Raw genomic sequence first — 23115 nt, forward strand, 5'->3', positions numbered from 1 at the left:
AGAGAGAGAGAGAGAATAGGAGGTGTACACAAATGGAGGCAGGAGAGGACAGGATGGAGATGAAGAGACAGTTTATATAGGGCTCGTCCTAATGTCCACAGCCTTCCCCTCTCTCTCTTTGCCCTGTCTTCATCCTGCTCGTTGTGCAGGACTGTAAGGGGACACTGTGTGAATTCCACTGGGACCGAGCATCGCTACTGCCAGACTGCCGTGGGGACAGCTGAACGGACAAAAGCCGCAGCGCCACTTTGTCCATCTCGCCAATTTCTCTAACCGGAACTGGCTAGAAAGATATTTTAGCTCGTTGGCTCAATGTTGAGCGCCGCACAAAAAATTCCCCTTTTACTGGTTTAAAGGAGTCCTTTTTTTTTTGTTTTTTTCCAGTGTCTGCATCCTTGATGTTTGTCTTGGGTTCGTGCCCTGAAACGTGCATCAGTGACCTACAGACTTTCAGCCTCTGTCAGTAACCACGTAGGGGAGTTTAAAATTAGATTTCACTCTTTGAAACTAAAGAATGCAATCTGTGGTAAATGAAATCCATTTTGCATTTACGTTTCTATATGTGCTATGCTGAGGGAGCTGACGTCACCACCAGCCTGAGGAACAATTTCATTCACAGTTATGCCTGGATCTCCTTTGTGTTTATTTGTGTAGCGTGGCACTCGGATGAGTCGCAGTGTATTTAGCGTGAAGCTATTTAAACGTGATTTATGATGCAAGAAAAATGGTCTGACAAATGTTTTATGAGGCAGGAGATGCACTGAAAGAGGTCTTCAGGAACAGTGATGTGTTTATTCCTTAGAACGCACGCACACACACACACACACACACAGGGTGTGTGCTTCCACCTCAGTAAAGATCCACACTGTGTTATCCCATATTAGTGAAGCATCACGCTGAAACACTTCTTCCTCCTCACCCTCCTCTTCCTCTTCTCTTATTAACAGTGGAGTAGAATACAGAACATGTGTTGTGAGATATTAGAGTGTGTTTCTGTTCCTACCCTGGTCCAAGCGGTGGTCTCCATTCCAGCTTTCAGACATACTGTAACTACCACGTACTGCGCACACACACACACACGCACACACACACACACACACACACACACGCGGAGGGCAAATGAGTTAATAAATACACACACAGATTAACTTCTCTGTGGGCACAATTATCATAAATGCTGTGCATCCAACTCAGCTGCTGTGGGGAGCTGAAGTACTCCCACCTCCTGCAGGCCACACATAGACGTAACGCAACAAATAAACGCCGCTGCCATTGCCTGAGACTGTAAGGAGTAAAATGATAGCAGGGGCGCGGAGCTGATACGCGTGTGTCGAGAGGCGACAGGCTGGCTAGACGAGACTAGATGGGCCGGAGAGACTTAACGGCTCTGAGGAGGCAGCAAAAGTCTGGTATGTGCACAAATACTCTGCATATGCCAAAAACACACAAAACTGCAGGCCAAGAGATACTAATAAAAAAAGACTTTAATAATACATAAAAAGTAAAGAGAAGAATGATGCTCACTGTGTAGACCATGTTCCCAACAAACAGATAGTCGTTTCCCTGACCGTTACTGAAGGGAGAGTCTGTGGAGAGCACACGCACACACACACACACACACACACACACACGCACACACACACGCACACGCACACGCACACACACACAACACAATGTTCATCTGCCAGAGTCTGACAAACGTAGATCAGTTACTCGCACAAGTCACTTACCGTGCTCTAACATTTTGAGCGGAAACCAAAAGAGAATAATTGAATGAATCAGTGCGTTAATACAGTGACCCCAAAACACCTGAAAGAGAGAGAGAGAGAGAGAGAGAGAGAGAGAGGGAGACAGAAAGGGGAGGAATGGGGGGGGGGGCAGAGGAAAATAAGTCAGTGCCCTCCTGTACAGCGCAGACACACACATTACCAAACGCTCCTGAACACACAGTTGGTTTGGTTGGTTATACTCTCAAAAATGAAAGACTTCCTTATTCTGGCACCATGAATCTCATTAGGCGTTACCATGGAAACATCTCAGGTCTTCATGCGGCTCTTATTTACTTTCTGGTGCACTAAACGGCAGGCATCACCCGTCAGTGGCGCAGACAAGCTACGAGTCATGACAAGTCGAAAAAGCAGAGCGCCAAAAAATGATTTGATTCGACACGTGACTCGCGCTTCGTCTATCGCGGACGCAAAGCGGAACGTAAATGCGCGCACCTTGGTGTTGAAGCCCTCGGCATTCTGGGTGATCCGGTAGAGCTGTGGGAAACGGAGCATGTTCTGCTGACTGCACGGCCGGTCGAATATCCCCAGAGTGAATGGAGGCAGGGCGGTAAAGATCTGCATCACACAACACGCGCGCACACGCACACACACACACACACACACACACAACATAATCTAATCTAATCTAATCTAAAATGGCTTAACTTAGAAGCACGTTGCTCCAAACGTTATAGCTTGCTTAAAGTTAAGATGAAATTTAAACCCCTCTTTGGTTTTTAAATCAACATGAGACTTTCTGGGCTAAACTGAGAGTCAGTTTGTTTTGGGGAGCCTGAAGGCCTCTGCTCCCTCAGGTAGAAAGAAAAGTAGGCGTGAAGGACAGACAGGCAGGAAGAAAGACATCAGCATTGGGGAAGCGAGGATGGGTACTCACCACGTTGTACAAGCCAATGCACCAACGCTCAAAAAGGATCTGGCCGGAGAAGCCGTTGACAAAGGCGAACCAGAGCTGGAGCACAAAGAGAGGTGTGAGAGGAACAATAGCAGAGGGACAAATCTGCCTTAGGGAGGCGCTGATAGTGGAGACAGTGGGGGGGGGGGGGGGGGGGTGTCTCTGTGCCTCTGTTTACATAATTACAGGGACATGTGGTTGAATAACTTCAGAGCAACACGGGGCTTCTTGTATTTGTTAATGCTTGAAGAAAGCAGGAAGGATAACGACTCATTCACCAGTTCACACGTCGCACCTGGATAATGGCAAACCTGAATACATTCACATTCACACAGGCTGGCTTCGGCACCTGAAACCACTTTCTCTGCTCTACAGAAGTTCGTCCGGTGAGAAACGTCTGAATGTGACTTTGTCCCCGGGGACACATCATCTAACGCCTTCATACCCGCCCAGCAGACCGGCAGATCTGAGGACAGATACGGAACATGTTTGGGGGGCCCCCCCGGTGGGAGTTGTGGCATTCCGGGGGGGCATACAGTGGAGCGTACGGCCTAGGGGTGAGGTCAGATACACAAAAAGACACACACTGATATACTCATCCCCCCTATTTCTGTCTCCATCATGAGGACAGAGACAGCCTCTAACCTTTGGCCTGGAGTGATCTGCAGGGAGCCAATCACGTGCGATAATCAAGGAAACACACACACACACACACACACAGCATGGTGTGTGTGTGTGTGTGTGTGGTATAGGCTGAAGCCCCCACGAGGACCAGCACCTGCTGGCATCCTTAATGTCAGACAGAATGGGGGGGGGGAGCACAGCTGACGAATACCCGTCATAGCAGGCAGGCCGGGGCAGCCGTGTGCCCCTCCATCACACACACACACACACACACACACACACACACACACACACAGGGCTGTCAATCGTTGGAGCCAAGGTCTCGTCACCACTGATCTAAACACACACGTGCATGTGTGTGTGTGTGCATGTGTGTGTGTGTGTGTCGGTGCGTGAGCGAGACAGAACGCAGACACCAGAAGGGCAACTCATCCGTCACTGTCAGCCATGTCGGCAAACAGCTGCCAAACATCTCTATTAATGCAACTGTGTGTGTGTGTGTGTGTGTGTTGGGGGAGTTCCTACCTCTATAATGTAGAGGACGACATTCTTGTAGAAACAGTAGAGGATGCATTTGGTGACACGGTTGTAGCTCCACGCCCCGTGGACCAACAGCAGCTTCTCCAGGTAGGAAAACTGCCAATCAGAGAGACGAGAGAGACTTAGAATAATCCATTGATTTAAAGAATGCAGATGCTTTCTCCAGGTAGGTCAAAGGTCAGGACGGGGCGACCACTAAGTAGCTAAAGATTCGGCGTCTCGCCTGAGGACACTGGATCCACGACGCTCCCGCTGAGCGCTACCTGTGCTATGGAGTAGTCGGAGGAGTTCGTGGCCTGCATGCCCTCGTTCCCGCTGATCCCCACGCCGACGTGAGCCGTCTGGATCATGCCCACGTCGTTTGCCCCGTCGCCGATCGCCAGCGTGATGGCCTTCACGTGTTTCTTCACCATGTCCACAATTTCTGACTTCTGCAGCGGAGAGACTCTGGAGAAGGAACAAGAAGGAGAGAGATTATTGGCCGGTGGGATTACGTACATCCGGTCTGTCCCAGCAGGTGGGGGGGGGGAGATGGAAGAACAGAAAGGAAGGAAAGGAGAGAAAGCCAGCGATTAGGAAAGAGGAATACAATGTGAAAAACTGAGAAAGAAAGAAAGGGATGAGAGGCTGGTAGTAAAATACACACACACAAACACACACAGACACACACACACACACACACACAGACACACACACTGCAGGGCTGTTCGATGCTCCATACTGGGAATTAGGAAACAAGGATTCGCTGTTCTTCCACTAAGACTCATGTTTGATGCCTTTATTTACAGTATGTCTGCTCGACTGTTTATGCATGTCTGCATTCATCTGTGTGTGTGTGTGTGTGTGTGTGTGTGACTCCGCCCTCTTGACCTGCTTCACTGATCCTCTCACTCATAACCGGTTCTGTCTCTTCGGGGACAATGAGGGACCCATGGAGGCTCGATCACAGACCTTTACCTCGAGGGCCACTGGAAGACGATAATAAGGTGCACCGGTAACTTTCTGCACACTGAGGAAATAAATTACTTTATTTTATGGTGCCACGTGTTGAAGGTGTGTGTGAGACCACAGCTCCATCCAATCCCCTGTGTTGTACTGGATTTCTACAGTGACACTTTAGATGTTCTGGAAGTGCGTGTCCTCTCTCTATCCTTCATTTATCCCACTGTCTGTCTTGGAAATAAATTTTCAATGGTTTAGATTAATGTGTGCTCGAAATAAAATATCCGAAATTGGGACTGGGATTAAATCTGTATTACAAAATGTTATGTGTCCTATAGTTGCATAGACGACAACTATAGGAAAAAAAGAAAAAAACTTTCTCTCATCAGAGGACATGTGTTTGAACATCATTTGGACATCATTTAGAGGTACAGTAGGTGACCTACATGCTGACAGCAACACAAGAGACTAACCCAAATCCAGGCTGTAACTATTTACAAGTACATGCTGTAATGATATACTTATTATTATATTATTATTATTATGTATTTGGAGAGAGCATTTTGCGCGTCGTCACTGGACTTTGCGCTTAAATTGTGGCCGGTACTTCAAAGCGTTCCTGCAAAGAGGTAAAGTCGCTTCCACAGTGTCACAGACCCTGCTGAGGGATGGGATCAACCTCCGCTTCTTGTCTTTCCTGTTCTGTTCCTGCGTCTTAAGTCCGTGCGAGTGTGTCTGCCAGTGCATCTCCAGGCCTCTGATCACAAATCTCTCTTTATCTCTCTCCGTCTCACCGTTCCTCTCCTTTAAACACTTCTAACGGCGTTCTGGGACTGCGTGATGCGGCATCGGTGGAGATGAAAGGCTCCCAGGATACTTCACAGTGGAAACGAGTAGAAAATAAGCAGCCGCTAATTCCTCCGATAAACAAACGCAGTCAGGAGGCCGTGCGTGCGTCCACCGTGACTCCGCTACACATCGTATGAATTTAGAACATCAAAAGGCATAGAGATTTCTTTTTTAAAACCATACAAAGCTAATTCTTTCACTTTCATGTGCTTTTTTTCCTGCATTGTTTCTCTAAAATAGTTTCTGCAGATCAACTTTGACAGCTCCTGAATTTGTAACCCAGAATTCCTGTGGCGCCAAATAACACTTCACAAAATCCCTGAGTATTAATTTTTTTTTTTTTGATAATATTGATATTTTTTAAAAATGCAGCGTGTTTTCAATAAAAAATGCACAACCTGTGGAGCAAGAACTAAACTCTCACACAGAATCTAAAACTGGCAAATCAAAGTTGTGCTCAACTGGGAAAAAAAAGAAAAAGAAATCTTCATCCAACAAACACATGCGCTGAAGCCAGCAGAAATTATATTGAAATCAACTTTCAGTAACTTTGCATGCTGTCAAGAGGAGAAAGAAAGACATGAAATAGAAGAAGAAGAGAGCGATGGATGCAGGAAGCTGGAGGCGGTTTGAAAGGCTCGTGAGACCCGAGTCTGGATATGACCTGGATATGGAAGGGAGAGTCAGTTACGTCCCTCCTGGCTGCACGTGCACAAACACACACTCACGCACACACACACACACACAAAAGACGAGTGGAAAGTCCTTTGTTAAACATCACAGGTGGCATCGAATGGAATATGACCAAATAAGGGAACATACAATAAACACGACGAACAGAGTGCACTTTGTATGACTGCCCTTAATGACCGTCTGTGTGCGTGTGTGTGCGTGTGTGTGCGTGTGTGTGTGTGTGTGTCGTGCCCCTTTCGGGGGTACAGCCGGCGTGTGAGTCATGGCTTTGACGTTTACACGCAGTGCAGTGTATTACGTTACTCCTGCTGTGCAGCAAGGCGGGCTTTTATCACCCCGGTTCATTTGCTGACTGTGAGCAACTGACAACCTTAAACAGGCACAGAGGCATGCAGGCCTGTGCATGCAGACACACACACACACACACACAGACACAGACCACTGGCATCGTGCACACAACAGAGGATTAACGCGATTGTGGATCAATGGAGCTTTTTTTTGTACTTGTTTCTTTGTGCGTGGGCCATTTTTGTTAACTGTAACATCCTGCAGACACTGTGTAACGATTCCAGTTTACCGTGCATGCGTGCAGAATGTGTGAGTATTTCCTACCGGCAGCAGATGACGGCCTTGCAGGACAGCGCCAAGTCCAGGAAGGCCTGGCGGAGCTCGAAGGAGAGGGCGTATTTCAGCGTCTGACCATCGATGATCAACGCCAGCTCGTTTTCTTTCCTCAGAGAGTCGCCCAGGGACGTACAGTGAGCCGTCAGAGTGGCACGAGTAGCCTGAAAATAATAGTAAAGAAATAAACCCAGAGAAGAGGGATTGGTGCTCTCTTAAGTCGCCAACATCTCTACAACACTTGGCCGAAGTCAAGCAACATGATGTATACATTTCCTGATGTATCAGGAAATGCCGTTGGCTTCCAGTGAAAGCCTGACCGCTAAAACCCAAACCTCACCGCTAACTGCTAAGTCATAAATCCGGATTTGCATCCTCACCAATCAGAACTCTAAATCTCACCCTGGAAATGACTCCCACTAGACCTGGCAGCGACCCTTTTCAAGCGACCGCATTTTTTCATTTTTGGTGGTGTTGTGGCCTCACGAAGTAGTGAAAACACAACATCAAAACACGCAGAGCGATTTGTTGAAAGGTCAAAGCCGCCGGCGGTAAGTAAAGACATGTGCTCCTGGTGGCGTGAAGCGGGGAAAGAATCCGTTCCTGTGTACACTAAACAATTAAGAACGTCAGCCTAAACAGCATAGAGTTCACAGTCGCCCGAGGTGCACGGGGGGGCGGGGGGCACGTTTCACGATGGCGTGAACCGCTGAAACTTCTTCACCTCAGGCAGCAGCAAAAAGCCACACAGAGGGGGAAGTGGAAAAAAAGCACTCCGAATGAATGCGGAGCCAGGGTAAAATGCCTCGTTCATTTCCAACGGAGTGTGGTGTGTGTGCGTGTGTTGGTACGAATGCCCGCTTGCCTGCAGGGCAGTAGTTTGAGGCAGTTTAGATGGAGCTCTAGATAATAGAGGAAGAGGGATTACGAGAGAAAATAAACATCCAACAAATCAGTAATGAATTCCATGTGGAGGAGCAGGCACGCCATTAGCTACCAGTTCGGGCCACACACACACAGTTCAAGGTTCGATATGCACCATGCATCCATCCTGAACCTTTAAGATGACAAATTGATGCTGTTTTGATAATTCCCTGGGAAAATAGAAACAGGAAAACCTTTCAGGTTTCTGTAAAGGAGCGGCATTAAACAGTAAAAACACATTCTGTGATAAAACCCGGAGAATACTTTATATTGCAGAAACCCAACAGGAAAATGTAGCTTAAAGCTCATTAAAATAACCACAAGCAAAAGAACAAGAAAGTTTTATCCATGTCCAAATAGCAGCAGGCGGCTCAGTCCGTCTGGGGAATATTTTGCGAGTTGCACATAAATTATAAATGTAACAAACGATTACTGCTGTCGTTTGCGTTGCTCCATGACAGGACTTCTTTTTTTTTTTGTGGGAACATGGGAAATACAAGTACACACATAGCAAATAGTTGCACAAGACCGAACCGCAGAGAAAAACGTGGACAAGCATTTTCAAATTTGGTGTCTAGACGCGCTACTGGCAGCCGCCAGTCACGAGAGAGTTCAATGACCCACGGAGAGATGACCCCTCCGTCCACTGATCAGCATGTGCACGAGACAACACGCACACACACACACCATCACATGGACAACGTAGTCTATTTTCCTCTTGCCAAACAGCAACGCAAAAAGGCACAAGTGTCCCCGCGCTTGTTTTCTCAGCCTAAGGCTGTATGTTTTTCTTTGTATGCCAGAATTCCTGTTTGCATTCACCCCCCGGCCCTCGCCCCCCCGAAAAGGAAAACAAAAACATAATGAAAGGATTAAAGGAGATTCCAGGTTGTCAGAGTTCTTAAACTCAATGTGTCCATGTGTGTGTGATGTGCACGTGTGTTTTAACAGAGGAGTAAAACGCATGCATGTACAGCTGTGCTTGCTTGCATGAAAGCGCACGGAAAGCTCGTCTCCACTGGCACAAAAAGGCTCGGCATTAACATAAAGCACACAACACGCAAAAAGGAAGGGAAAATGATTGGAGAAAAATGCTGTGCTGATACTGGAAGTCCTCTCTAGTGCAGCATGAGCAGGTAATATTGGATATTGTACAGGCTAATGTACACAAAATACATAAAGGTAGTAAAAGAGAGGGCCACAAACAGTCCACCAAGCTCACACGCACCCAAACTACAGCGAGTCCAAGCCCTAATTGCATCCGCATGACAGAGAACATGAACCAGCCCACTAAAAGGTTCCGCTACGATCCGTTAGCACTTCCTCAAAAAGAACAAACACCAAAGTAAAAACAACAAAAAGATTCCACGACCATTTTAACTTCCTTCTTTCTCACGCTAGATTACCTGCTATTGTTGGAGACCTTTAAGGGAAAAGTTGCTTGATTCTGTTTGCAATGTGACAGGTCTCATTAGCAAGTATTTTTATGTTCCAAACTAAATGTTGATTTTCTTTTCTTTTTTTTATGTGCAGCCGCAGGAACACCCAGAAACGCACGCACTCTGTAAGCAGCGTTCACATCCTGCATGGAATTCTATCAGGTTTATATTTGGATCACAAACTAGGGAGGGCATGGGGGGGGGGGCAGCTTGAGATAGAGCAGGTCACCTTCGCTTGGTGCATACTTTACCATAAAATGCACAAGAGCAAACAAAGGCACGTGGAGAGCTAAATAATAGAAGTGAGCAAAGAGGACGGTGGAAAGCCGAGCGTAGATGCAGTCCAGGCATCAAAGGCAGCTCAATCCCTCACACCATCATGACAAATGAACACAGTCAAAGTATAAAATGTACCCAAATAAAAAGCTCTAAGCAAGATAAACGGAGGAAGAGGAGAACGACGAAGGTCGAGGAGTGTGAATCAGACATGGGGAAAAAAGAGAAGGCGGAGAAAGGCACGCAAATTCTGTCACAAGTGAGATTTAATATACCGTTTAATTATCTGACAGCGCATCTGTACAAACACCCACATCCTCTGCAGCCTCAGCCACACGCACACACACGCACACACACACACACACACACTGCTGACCAAAATGATTAAAAAAAATCAGAAATAAAAGCACAGATTAGGATTTAACACAGGAAAAATCAAATGTAAACTGAAAAATGGCAGAACAATAAAGCAAGTTGAGGCACGAAATAATGTGTGTGTGTGTGAGAGAGCGAGAGAGAGAGAGAGAGAGAGATGATTAATGAGGAGAAGAAAGATGGTGTTTGTGTAAGAGTTGTACTGCGGGCAGCATGCTGGGTGGGGGGGGGGGGCTGTGGGAAAGTTGGATTTCATGTATATTCTAATGTATATATTTAGAACTATACTTATCTAACACTGACCAGGGTGATCGTGTGCTCCTAAACAATGTGTGTGTGTGTGTGGAATTAACAGAATCAAATAAGGAAACGTTACATTTGTGTGTCTGCGTGTCCTTCGGTTTGGACTAAACAGGAGGAGACGGGACGAAGGTGCGTGTCGGTCTGTGTCGCTCTGTGTCGCTCTGTGTCGGTCTGTGTCGGTCTGTGTCGGTGCGTGTCGGTCTGTGTCGGTCTGTGTCGCTCTGTGTCGGTCTGTGTCGCTCTGTGTCGGTCTGTGTCGGTCTGTGTCGGTGCGTGTCGGTCTGTGTCGCTCTGTGTCGGTCTGTGTCGGTCTGTGTCGCTCTGTGTCGCTCTGTGTCGCTCTGTGTCGCTCTGTGTCGCTCTGTGTCGGTCTGTGTCGCTCTGTGTCGCTCTGTGTCGGTCTGTGTCGGTCTGTGTCGGTGCGTGTCGCTCTGTGTCGCTCTGTGTCGCTCTGTGTCGCTCTGTGTCGCTCTGTGTCGGTCTGTGTCGGTCTGTGTCGGTCTGTGTCGTGTGTGTCGCTCTGTGTCGGTCTGTGTGTGGCGTGCGAGTTGAAAGTGACGGATGGTGCGTGTCACAGCTTCGGTGGTCACAGCCCGTTTACCCAGGAGGCACTGCTGATGGGCTCTGTTTTGATGAGCAGGAGCACCAAAAGGAGATAGCGTCACCCTCACATGGTGAGACTAGACCCCCCCCCCCCCCCACACCCACCACCCCCCCCTCCCAGACTCCTGCTCATTTTCTCCCTCGGTCCAATAAACACTCCTTCCTTCACAAACACCCTTCCGCACTTTCACGAGGACAAACACACATGTTCTCTCGCAAAGGTTATGAAGTCGCTTCCTGTGCACTGAGAGCGTGTCGACAGCTGTGAAGCGACCGATGGAGGAGTCAGATCTGCCGCCGAGACTGGCCTGCAGGCCGGCCGTCACACTGATAACAGCACGGGGGGGGGGGGGGGGGGGGCGTTAGAGTAGACCCTGGTAGCATTATTCAAAAACGGTGGAGCGGATCAACCTGGAGGTGAGATCTTGATAAGCGGCTCCTGCTTCCGCTCGTGTCTGAAACGAGGAAGCGTCGCCGCGTCGCTTTCATCCACGCCAACGTTTGATTTCATTGCTGCTCTGTGTGCGTGAGATGATGTCATCGGTCACATTTTATAGCCAGCTTTGTTCTTCTGCCTTATATTTACACCCACTTCGAAGAGCGCTACAAATGCTGAAGGCCGAGAAGCACGCTGAACAGGAAAAAAGTCCCTCCCATGACCCGTGGATCATGTTTCACGTCAGGCAGCTGTCTCTGTACACCAGATAGAAATGTGTTAGTCCAACCTCTTTACATGAGAATCCTTTAAACACCTCCTGGACGCATAAAGCTTTGCGTGCTGGAGCAGACACGGGCAGCTGTCGTTGCTTCCACGCTGCGCCGCGCCGTTTAAAAGTCGCTGCACAGTGGATCGCATTGAAACGGCAAATCGACATTTTGCTATAAAAGGAAAGTAGAAAGTTTCCAAAGAGTTTCCTGTGGATTTTCAAACACGCCGCTGAGAGGAGGTTGAAATCCTCCCACGCTGCAGAGCGTCCAGCCTTATCACATAAAGTCACCCGGCCGTGGAAGAGATTTCTCTGCCGCTAAAATTGTTCAGGTGTAATGAATTGGAAAGTGTTCCGGTGTCTAGGTTGGAACATAAAATGAGAGATAATTAAACAAAACCAGACCTTCAGATAAGGCATTTTCAAGTTTCCCCGTTTCCTATCCGTGGAAGACGAGACTTAATATTTCCCACGGCTGCTGTTAAAGCAAACACACAATGTATAAAGAATAACAACAAGACCAAAAATAAAAATATACACAAGTCCACTTTCAGATGTTATCAGAGCCCAAACAATGGTGCAACTAGACAGCAGTCCGGCTTCAAGCTGCCTTCCTGCTGTTACTGTGCAGTAGGTGTTCCGTAATTGTAGACAGACAAGCTAATAAAGAATCCAAACCGGATTAAAAACGCTGCATTTCCCTTTTGGCTACCATGACGTCAGCGGTTCAGTCGGTCCAACGCCATTTAAAAGCTTCCAAGCGGCCTTGCACGCCACGCCGTCTGCTTTTTGAACGCTCGTTTGTCTGAGAGCGTCTGTATCAAACCGTGATGCAGGCGAATTTAACACCACAAGCAGTTTAATTTATTTACTGCAAGTGGATACAATACAGGACAGATAAGTGAATATAGATTTGAAGTTGTTTGATTATATAAAATCAAGACAAACATTAAAAAAAAATGATTTCATGTTAATATCGAGGGCAATGAACTAAAAATATATCGAACATTCTCAGTGTAAACACACATAGATGTTCCTCCTTCAATATTTAACACTTACTTTGGATTCAGAAACACACAAATCCCATAAACACACACACACACACACGCACACACCAGATTTATGAGGCATCCAGTCTCACATATAAACAAACCCTGTAAAACTAAACACTGTGATTTTGTGTGCGTGTGTGTGTGTGTGTGTGTGTGTGTGTGTCTCAGCACACACATGGGCATGAGGAAGCGTGTGAGCGCCCAGACACATGACAGCAATCGAGCCACTTAAGCTAAACAGTCGCACGTGAAACCTGAGTGCAACTAGCAAACAGCACGAAGACGCACAACACATCGCTGTGTGTTTGCGTCGTCAAGGCGACGGCGAGATGGGAGGACAGAGGGGAAAGCAGCGGTAGTACTCCTCTCTTTTCATCCCTTTCTCCAGGGGGGTCACCAGAGACTTTAATTACCTGCACCTGTGTGCACACAAAGAGCCCCACCCACCAATCTGGCTCTGCACCACACCCTAGTTCCCACGGTAACCTGTTTAAAAAAAAAGAAAAAAAAAAAACACCGCATAACCGACTCCCTACCACAAGCAAAATATCCCCGACACCTTCAGGACATGTGGGTGAAGAGGGCGAGAGGAAGGCCGACTCACATCCAGGGAGTCCTCGTTGACGATGATGAGGGACATGCCCTGCGACACCAGGCGACAGGAGTAACCTGAGAAACGGACAGGAGGCGGGGGGAGGGGAGGGATATTAGATTCAAACCCAAAACACAGGCGAAAAAAGGTGATCTCATGCACGACCAGACTCCCAAAGCCACGGTCACACACACACACACACACACACACACACACACACACACACACGCGGATATCTGACTCCATCCTCCTCCGTCGGCCTCCAGCGAAACCGCTGAAGCGCAACGTTCCTGTCAGGTGTGGACGACGGATCAAGCACAGTCCCAACTCTGCAAACACTTTCCGTTCATAAAAGACTTCCTTTAAATTGGGCATCTGCTGCTTAAGAGCTCCATGACAGAAGAACTCAAATGCACTGATGTCATTGGTCCGCGACTTTTACCCAGCTAGCTGCTGGCCTGACTGGGAACTTTTACCCAGCTAGCTGCTGGCCTGACTGGGAAATGCCTGATGTTTCAGGCCGCATAAGCCCCACTACTGTGGTAGAATGATCGCGTTAACTCCACAACACGCGCGGCTTGGTAAACTGCTGCACGCCAGGCTTGGGGCGACGAGAGGATGGGAGGTGCCGCCAACTGAAAGCCCCTTTTTGTGACTGGATTTTTCCGTGCACAGGGTTTATTTTATTCACCTATATTGATCGCGGTCTCCTGCTTGTCTCCGGTGAGCACCCAGATCTTGATGTCAGCCCTCATGAGAGTGGCGATGGTCTCCGGCACGCCAGCCTGGAGACGGTCCTCAATAGCCGTGGCCCCTAGCAGTATTAAATTCTATCAGGCAAAGAGAGAGGGGGGGGGGGGGGGGGGGTGACAAACAAAGAGATGGAAATCATTTTAAAAATACAATTCTAAAAGACAGGAGTAAAACATGCGGCATAAAAGAGGAAAGTTGGGTTAAAATGAATCATATTTGGGCTCTACATGCGGCCAGAGGGCTGCGTGCCTGCATGTGAGGGCTCTTTCTCTGCAGAGGACGTCACACATATCTAATTTGAGGACGAGGACGATGCCAGCGAGTTCAGTGGAGTCGCTGCAGCGGCTCGTTCTGGACCTCTGTTCCAGTTTTTGTGTTTTGGTGCCAGGAGGTAGCCCATTACCTTTCCTACCCTCGCTTTAATTTGTTCAGCATTTAAACGCATGTGTGTTCTCTCATTAGACACACTCGGATGCACACACAAACACGTGCACAGAAACACAAGTTAACACTACCGTGTTGTTGACTCCAGTTTTATGGGGCTTTTGGCAGACTAGCGCAGGTAATTACCCTTGTGGTCTCCCTGTCTGAGCCCCCCCCCCCCCCTTCACTTACTTTTCTCACCTCCACTGTGCGCTCCTTGGATTTCTCACCTATCACTTCACTCCTTTTACGAATATCCTCAGAATTCCCCCTGATCTCCCGTTTTTCAATCCAAGCTTTCCCGGCTAGCCGATTGAAATACGATTAAAACGTCACCCTTTGGCGTTTTATTTTAAAAAGCAACTTGAAGGGAAGTCTGAGTGTGTTTTGCGATTCACAGGCTGTAATGAATAATAATGAAGGAGCGCTGTGTTTATGGAAGCGTGGGAATCACTGGAGCCACTCTGCCACCTGTTGGCAAACCTGAAGCGAGTGTCGAGGCGTGTGTGTGTGTGTGAGCACAGGAAGAATTTTACGCCCCTTTTATGCATCTGCTATGATTTCACTAACATCGATCAACGCGCCGATTCAATACGATCATCACTGAAAAGAGGAAATGTATCAAAGCATAAACCCAAAAACCACGGCGTGTTGACCTTTTCCAGATGTTCGTATATCTCCTCCAGTTTCTGCGCGCGGTCTTTGAGTACGGTGCTGACGCGGTTGTATTCGCTAAGCCACTCCTGGTAAGCGCCTTCCTCCAGGTCCACGTAGGCAAAACACAGAGTCCTCAAGCCTGGACAGATGGGAAGAGGACGAGAAAATCAATCCCGGAAAGGGAACAGAACGCCAGTTTTCAACGTGACCTCTATTTCTTCTTCTCACCTTCAGTAGCAAACTGTTCCAGATGAGCAACGGTTAACTCTTTGTACTGGGAAGCCTCGGCAAGACGTTCAAAAATGACGTTATCCTGAAAAGTGACAATAAATGAGAGCATGGACATCAAGTGGAAAAACGGCCACAGACGCTCGGGGCGCTGATGATAATGAGATTGACATACGGCTCCTTTGCAGAACAGCCGTAGCTTCCCGTCGGGGGTTCTGACAACCACAGACATACGTTTGCGGTTGCTGCAAAAGGAAGCAGCAAATTTAGCTTCAGAACGCACCACAGCGTTATATTATAGCGTTACGACGGACTGAGAGGAACATTTAGGGAGGCTGTACCTCGAAAACTCCAGGACGTTCAGCAGCTCGTAGATCATCTCTTTTCCTCTCTGGAAAAAAAACCATTTCAGCACCTAAACTTGCACGAAACAGCTCCGACTGCGTGAAAACACACACACACACACACACACAGGCGCACACACTCACGGCTTCGATTATGACTGAATGAGGGGTTCTCGCAGTGAAAACAAAGCCGAGGCCTTTGGCTCCTTTGACCAGCGCGCCTTCGTCCGGAGAGGAGGCCTGGTAGATGATCTGGCTTTCCTCTCGCTCCGGGACCACCGTGTGACACACGGCCATCATAGTCAGGAACTCGCAGATCTGAGGCGATGTGGGCTGGACATGTGCACGCAAACAGAGTGGAGGTGGTTCTTAATGGCACCCTCTTGTCGCTTTTTTTTTTTTTCTTTTTCTTTTTTGACAGAATGGGTTCACCTCAAATAAAGAAGAGCTCCAGGATCGCTTACGTGGTTCTTCTCAATGTTTTGGATGAGCGTTGGGTCATCAAACTCGGTAGAGTAATTGCTATTGGTCGGCAAATTGCTGTCAGACAAGAAAAAGTCATTTGTGAAAGTTATTATTATTTTCTGACATTTAAAATGAATTTTTGCATCAAACACGCACAGGAAACGCACTGCCCTAAAGCATGCCTGAGATGAAGAACGGACGTTTAGAAAGGAGAAGGCCGGAGAGAAGAGTCGCTAACCTGAAGTCCTCCATCGAACGATCGCAGTCGAGGTCTGGGAAGTGGCTGCAGCGTCGAACGTGGGGATATGGTAAAGAGGAATCAATAAGCTGATGAGTTGTTAGAGCTGATCAAGCGTGCGTATTGTATTTGGGTGGCCTGGTAAGGGAAACCGCTCAGAGATGACTGACCCATATGTAATTCCTGCAATGGTGCACTTCTTGAAGTGCATGACGTTGCATGTCAGAGTGCCCGTCTTGTCGGAAAAGAGATATTTCACCTGGAAAAGATGGACAGATAATAATAATAATAACAAACACACTTCAAGGGTTGGCTGAGAGGACAAATCATTATAATTACAGTGACTATGAACAGAAGACACCGACCTGGCCCAACTCCTCGTTGAGATTGGACGTCCGAGCCACAGCCGGCGTGTCCGTCTCGGAGTAATACATCTCTACGTCCTGAAGGGGAAACATCTAGCGTCACGAAACTTACAGAGAGTGTAGACAAGCGTCACAAAACGCGACAACGACAACAACAACAACATACCCAGTTGATGAAGAGGGCCTGTGTGAATTTCACCACTTCCAGGGTGACCAGCAGGCTGATGGGGATCAGGTTGTTGTAGAGGATGATGAAGGTCAGCAGGTTGTAGGCGAAGTTGGTGGAGATGTCGCCTGGACAAATGCGCAACACTCATTTATTCTGACCCTTCATTACTGCGAGGAGACTCGTGTTAAAGATTGTGAGGCGTTGTGTGTGTGTGTGTGTTTGTGTGTGTGTGTGTTCTCACCAGTGCGGGACAGGTACCAGCAGGCATCCTCGGTGTGCTCCCTGTTCCAGATGGCGGCGCCCACGGAGCTCACCAGAGCCATGACCAGCAGGATGCCGAACAGGACCAGGATCTGCATGTTGGTCACCCGCTCCACATTAGAGCGCTTCAGCGGGGCCTTGGTGGAGTTCTGTGGACGAATCCGGTAAATACAACAAACGAGATAAACGAAGACACTCAAATTGAGATAAGTGGTGGAAGAGAGTGAATTTATAGACCAGCAGTTCCTCTAGGGAGAATTCTGAAAGCAGGATAGTTCATGAATTCAGTCAGGACAGTGGGTTAACCTGCATCAGTTTGGAGTCATGGCCGGTGTAGACAACAATTCCCACAACCCACTGCGTGTTTCTGAGCTGGGCACCACGCAGCAAGACCTGGTCCGGACCCAGAGGGGCTGCACTGAAGACAAGAAAAAAAAAAAAAGGCATGCATATTTTAAAGCGGGATTGTTGAGGAGAATGGGAATAATAGACGGAGGCATTCCCACTGCATAAATGTGAATCTTACTTGTGGTTCTCCAGGCGCAGTGTGCCGGTGAAGTCGTACAAGTGTCTGTTGGGGCCTTCACACTCCAAACGGCCAGAAAGCGCCACCAAATCCTCCAACGCCTGCGCACCGGCTGTCAATGGGAGACCCTGGGAAAGGCCGCGCCCAGACAAGGACGGGTTTCTGACGCACTTCTAACAGACTGAATAACTAAAACCTCAAGAAATGTTTGGCTTGCAAAGTGATTTTAGTACATGAATACTACATCTAGATAAACCTACACACACACACACCACGTTCAGATGTCTTCCTGTTTCATACCTGTCTAATCTTCAGGTTGGTTTCTCCATCCAGGTTGGAGGTCTCAGTGTAACACATGGCCTGCGGCTCACTGTGGAAAAGTTACATAAAAAAAAAACTTAGAAAGGGCATCTTCAATAATTGTTTACGATTATTCAACGTATTATTAGTAAAGATTTGCAGGCTTTCTGAAACATCAATGTTTGCTGCTTTCACATAATTTCATACACTTTAAAATGAATGAATTTCGGGGGGGGGGGGGGTTAAGACTGATGACTGATTTTAAATACTTTAAGTCTTACGTTGTGGTGGAAATTATTTCTTACATGATGCAGAATGCATAACGCCTACTGCCCACACAAGCACTCACTCATTCATTCACACTGCCTGACCTGGAGGATAAAATCACCATGTCAGCTGGAAGGTGCTGGCCATTGGTCACCTTCACCATGTCTCCTACTGCCACCTTGTGGATGGGGTGCAGCGGTGCAACAGTGTCAGATGGGCGTTAGAACAGAAAGCCAGAGAGAGAAAACAAAGGCAGAGTTACTTGGTGACCAACTCAGAGACATTCATCAGACAGAGAGGAACACTTGAGCTGCTGACAGGGAGCCTTTGAGCACAGCAGTGCATCCGCTTACGCTATTTATTTATTTTTTTGATTGAGCTGCAACAGAGGAAGACCAAAATAAAAAAACAGAAACATTACAAAGCATGTAGGGAGGGACAGACACCAAGAAGAGAAAGTTCAGAGTTCAAAGTTCACACCCAAACACAGCTATCAGGTGCAGCATTAACTATTCAACCCAATCAGGTCACACTGTTCACCTGAGATCTCTCGATAAGGATCCGAGGACTCGATTACACAGGAATGCAATGCATTCAAGAAGCAATCCGCTAACACTGAACACTCTCCTTAACATGAACATTACCAGGATGGCAACGGTAATAACTGAACTTCTGCTCCACACTTCTGTCTTCCACCAAACCAAGTGCGGTACTCAAGTTTGATGCGAGTCAAACCTGCTGGAGCAGGAATTTGAGCAGCTGGAGCTCAATTAATGAGAGAATCCAAGCAGGAGAAAAGACCTTAGAATAATTAAAACTCGTGCATTTGATGTGTTGCGTGCACAACGAATATACTGTACACGTTCAGTGCAAAACGCAAGGGTTGTATTTTTTTGCATCGGAAGACCCAGGTCACGAGACACTAGCTGTCTTTTTCCACTCCTGTGGATCCAAACCAAACAGATCGTCGTGAAACAGACGAGCCACAGGAAGCAAAACGCAAGAAAAATTAGAGAGAAAAGATGGAAAATAGAGTTGAGTGACAGAAATGCAGCTCCAATTTAAAAAAAAATGCCATTGAAAGACTCTTTCAATGACTCTTTGCACTCCTTACGTGCCTGACGTAGTGAGTGGGGGGGGGGGGGGTCGGGAGAGAGAGAGAGAGAGATGACGACACTGATGGCAGCGGTACCTGTTTCCAGATGACTGTCTGCCAGGCTCCGGTCCGCAGTACTAAAGGACAAGGACAACACAGGCATCCATCAACCCACAGAGCGGCGCTCATGCAGTATTCATAGCGACTAAACGTCGGTCTGTGGTCGGCGCACAATAGTGAGAGGCGGGACAACGGCTATCGACTCAGGCAATGGAAGGAAAACAAAATCAGCATAAATAAAACACGCCCTGCCCGACGGAAAGGTGCACAAACGGGCGATGAACGCAGAAATGATACCTGTCGTCTTCTTGTTGTTAACCGTGTTGTCCGCCTTGTGTCTTTTCTGTAAAGATGCAGATGCAGAGATGCTTTTACTCGACGCTTAAACGGTCCAACAGAGCAGCACAGCACAGCACAGAGGCACTCACGTAGTCCTCTATGATCTCCTTGATGCCGGCCACGGTGAGGATGAAGATGAGCGGGACCAGAGTGGTGTAGCGGCCAGTCGGCGAGACATCGGGGATTTGCTGATGAGAGTCAAGACAGGCAGGCACTCAGAAATCATTGGCTGATAGCAACTGTTGAGTAGCGTTAAGCACCGATAATGGATCCTCGCTGTGACGGTAAAAGACAAACATTAGTTGTGATCGCGTTAAGCTACACAATAAGTCAGACGAGGCGGGCTATCGATCGAAGTTACGCCAAACTAACAGCGCGTCGAGGCGCCGGCCGTAAGCGCGCGGGTTCTTACCTGCATGAGCGCGATGAACAGGAAGAAGGAGTTAGCAGCCCGCCTGATCTGCTCATACAGGAACCGGGGGAGAAAGGTGAGCACGCCATACTTGGTGGTGCTGCAAACGACGACAAGGAGAGAGGTGAGGGGACATTGTCTCGCCGTGTACCGGGAACAAAGGGAATATCTGTGTAAACTATATGGGAATCGCTTTGTAGTTCGACACAGAGCAAGGCAACGTCAAATTCCTGCAACAAAAATGATCCTGGAAATTTGAAAAGACAAAAGAAAATTCATATTTTATTATTAGAACAATATAAGTATTTAATTGACTATCATCATAATTTTCATTAATATTTTGTGTTGCCCTTAATTGTTGCACTTAAAAATCTATTAAGGAGAAGGACAAAGCCATTATGGGTCTCACACACACACACACACACACACACACACACACACACCTAATTCCTTTAATCCAGCAAACCTGGATTTTGATCCCACATCCAGAAAATATTTGCAAGAGTCCGTGGCACCTCCACCTGCCTTGCCAATCAGACAACTGTATTGATTAGCCCCGTTATAGCAGGAGGCGAGAGTAAGCTTTTAGCGAGGCTAAAAATAAATGAAAGTCGACCCTGGAGCCGAAGGCCGCCTTCCCGCACAGTTCCTAAGTGAAAAATAAGAGCTTCTGAAATGGCTTTTGTGTAATGGATCACGTGCGTTTGTGTTTGTGTGTCTCATTCGGCGTGCAGGCTCTCCTAGGAGATGAACCCAGAACTTCCCATCTGCATCTCTTGCAGACACACGACTACAAAGAGCAGGACATCCGACACAAACAAACGCGCCAGCTGTGAGGCCTCGTTTCCCGACCCCCGCGCGCTCCGGATACCGAGGATTTGGGGAAATATCGTCTACGATCCAGAAGACTAGGCTGCCTGGAATAGAATTAAAGACAAGTGATACCCCACACACATTCATAAACAGCTAATTGTTCCTTCTCATACACAACTTGCTGGTGGTGCTAACAGCTGCTGGCTGCAGGGGTGATGCTCTCCTGCTGAGGGCTTCACTGTGTCATGTTTTAGAAAATGGTCTCTGTTCTTTATCAGACGAAATCACCGGGCTAACAATCGTCCATCTAAATTCCAGGACACGGGGAAGTAGATTTGGTTAAGCACTTGATCGTGCTCAATTAGGCTTCATTTGTGCACAGGAGAGCAGCACTAATGGTCAGGCTGTAGGAAAAACAACTGCATGCAATAAAAAAAAAAAACACGGAGGTGGAGGTGAGTTGAGTGTGCAGTTAAAAGCTAAATCAATGAGGCTATTGAACCTTTAAAACAGAAACGAGTTACAGGAACACCAGGACATCGATGACCGTGCATCTGGTGCCAATAAGCACAGAGGCTGGGACAGGACGCCGCGCCAGAGCCAATCAGACGAGCCGGGGAACCCTGGCTTAACCTTATTTGTGGAGCTGAAATAGCTTCTTCTTAAATGGAAATTGAATCTCCTGACAATAACAGCTCATCGCTGAACGACAGCGACGGAACATTAGCCCGGCGCTCGATCTGGAGCCGTTTGAAGACGCAAATGGGAATATTAAAAGAGCGGGATGAAAGGGAAATTAAATTAGCGTCTGCCTTATTCAAATTCTAATGCAGTTTGGCCCGACTGTGCCTGGATTTACAGCCACACGAGCAAGGTTATTATGGGGACAACTGCAATGACTAATCAATGGATACATCAGCTGATCATTCGGTTCGTTGACCCACAGAGTCCGTTTTCAACTAGTCTGAAGAAAGTAGCAAAGATCTCCCTTTGGAGGATTCTGGGGAATGGTGCCACGTTTTTCATTTTCATATAATAAATAATTAGTAATAAATCAGCAGATTAATCAAACCGCGCGTGCAGACCAGAAATCCACTCCGGAATAACGTGCTCCAGGATTAGTCGGCCGCTTCTTCACTCCGGAGCTGCGTTTATAATTATCGCCCCCCCCCCCCCCCCCCCCCAGCCTGTGACAGAGGTCTGACACGTCACGTGCAACAGCTTTTCATTCGCAGAGAAATGCAATTATTTCGTAACGATCCCTGACACTTGCACAAAGTGCAGCTTCTTTCACGGGGATGAATGGAACAACGTTTATGTTCAGGCAGCTGCACAGCCGCCTAAAGGTTGAGTTATTAAACACAGCCTCATCGATACACTCCATTTGTAATCGTGGATCTCTGACCCCACATTTCCTCTTCAACCGTGCTAAATTAAAAGAACAAAAGGAACATATTTTTAAGAGTGAGACAGAGGGGGGGGGGGGGACACACACACACACACACACACACACACACACAAAAAAAGCCTTTGGTCCAAAGTCTACTTGCTGCACATGGCATGCTGGGAAGGAAAACATTCAAACTGGCTGAAACGTCCTTCAACCCAACAGCATGGGTGTAAATCCCGCGGGGGCAAACGTCCACGCTGCCGGAGTGCTCTTGAGCCAGGCGATGAATCCCTGAGAGGTTTCCAGGGAGAGACGGTGAATGGATGAGGCGTCCTACCTGACGTGGTTGTCGCAGAACTTGGTTTGCTGCGGCCGGTGGAGCAGCACCGTCCGCGCCGTGGCGTCGACGGGATCCGCCTGGGACGTCGTCCCGGACATCTCATCGTCTGCCTTGCGGTAACCGGCGGACGAGCAAGCGGGTCCTGCACCGTTGGGTTGATGGGAGAGAGGCGAGGCTGAGTGAGCGAGGGTGAGACACAGAGGTAGAGAGAGAGGGGGGGGGGGGAAGAGAGAGACAGAGACAGACAGCGAGAGAGAGACACAGCGAGGTAGAGAGAGAGAGAGGGAGGGGGGGGAGAGACAGAGAGAGAGAGACAGCGAGGTAGAGAGAGAGAGAGACGTGGTTTACAGTTCAAAAGCGAAGCTGAAGTGTGTGTGTGTGTGTGTGTCTGTGCGTGTGTGTGTGCGGGGGGGGGGGGGGGGGCAGATTCAATGACGTTTCTCGTTA

The 23115-nt window shown here is 48.0% G+C and overlaps 1 protein-coding gene across 1 annotated transcript; it reads right to left on the reverse strand.

Moving 5' to 3' along the window:
* Positions 1–1003: 1003 nt before the first annotated feature.
* LOC137917054 (phospholipid-transporting ATPase IB-like) lies at positions 1004–22766 on the reverse strand (the record flags this gene model as incomplete). The annotated part of the gene is made up of 30 exons (XM_068759938.1): positions 22666–22766; positions 20126–20225; positions 19803–19901; positions 19672–19717; positions 19411–19451; positions 18323–18396; positions 17952–18021; positions 17652–17779; positions 17432–17543; positions 17106–17274; positions 16862–16989; positions 16696–16773; positions 16501–16589; positions 16331–16375; positions 16092–16167; positions 15772–15960; positions 15625–15674; positions 15459–15528; positions 15284–15368; positions 15055–15194; positions 13914–14052; positions 13235–13299; positions 6943–7115; positions 4110–4293; positions 3832–3942; positions 2665–2739; positions 2223–2345; positions 1731–1809; positions 1525–1586; positions 1004–1060 (listed from the first exon to the last, which is right to left on the reverse strand). Coding segments are annotated over exons 1-30 (2958 nt in total), but the record flags the coding sequence as incomplete, so codon positions are not given.
* Between the last annotated feature and the right edge of the window lie 349 nt (positions 22767–23115).

Source organism: Brachionichthys hirsutus, unplaced genomic scaffold (assembly GCF_040956055.1).
Source record: "Brachionichthys hirsutus isolate HB-005 unplaced genomic scaffold, CSIRO-AGI_Bhir_v1 contig_1182, whole genome shotgun sequence".
Taxonomy (NCBI): Eukaryota; Metazoa; Chordata; class Actinopteri; order Lophiiformes; family Brachionichthyidae; genus Brachionichthys; species Brachionichthys hirsutus.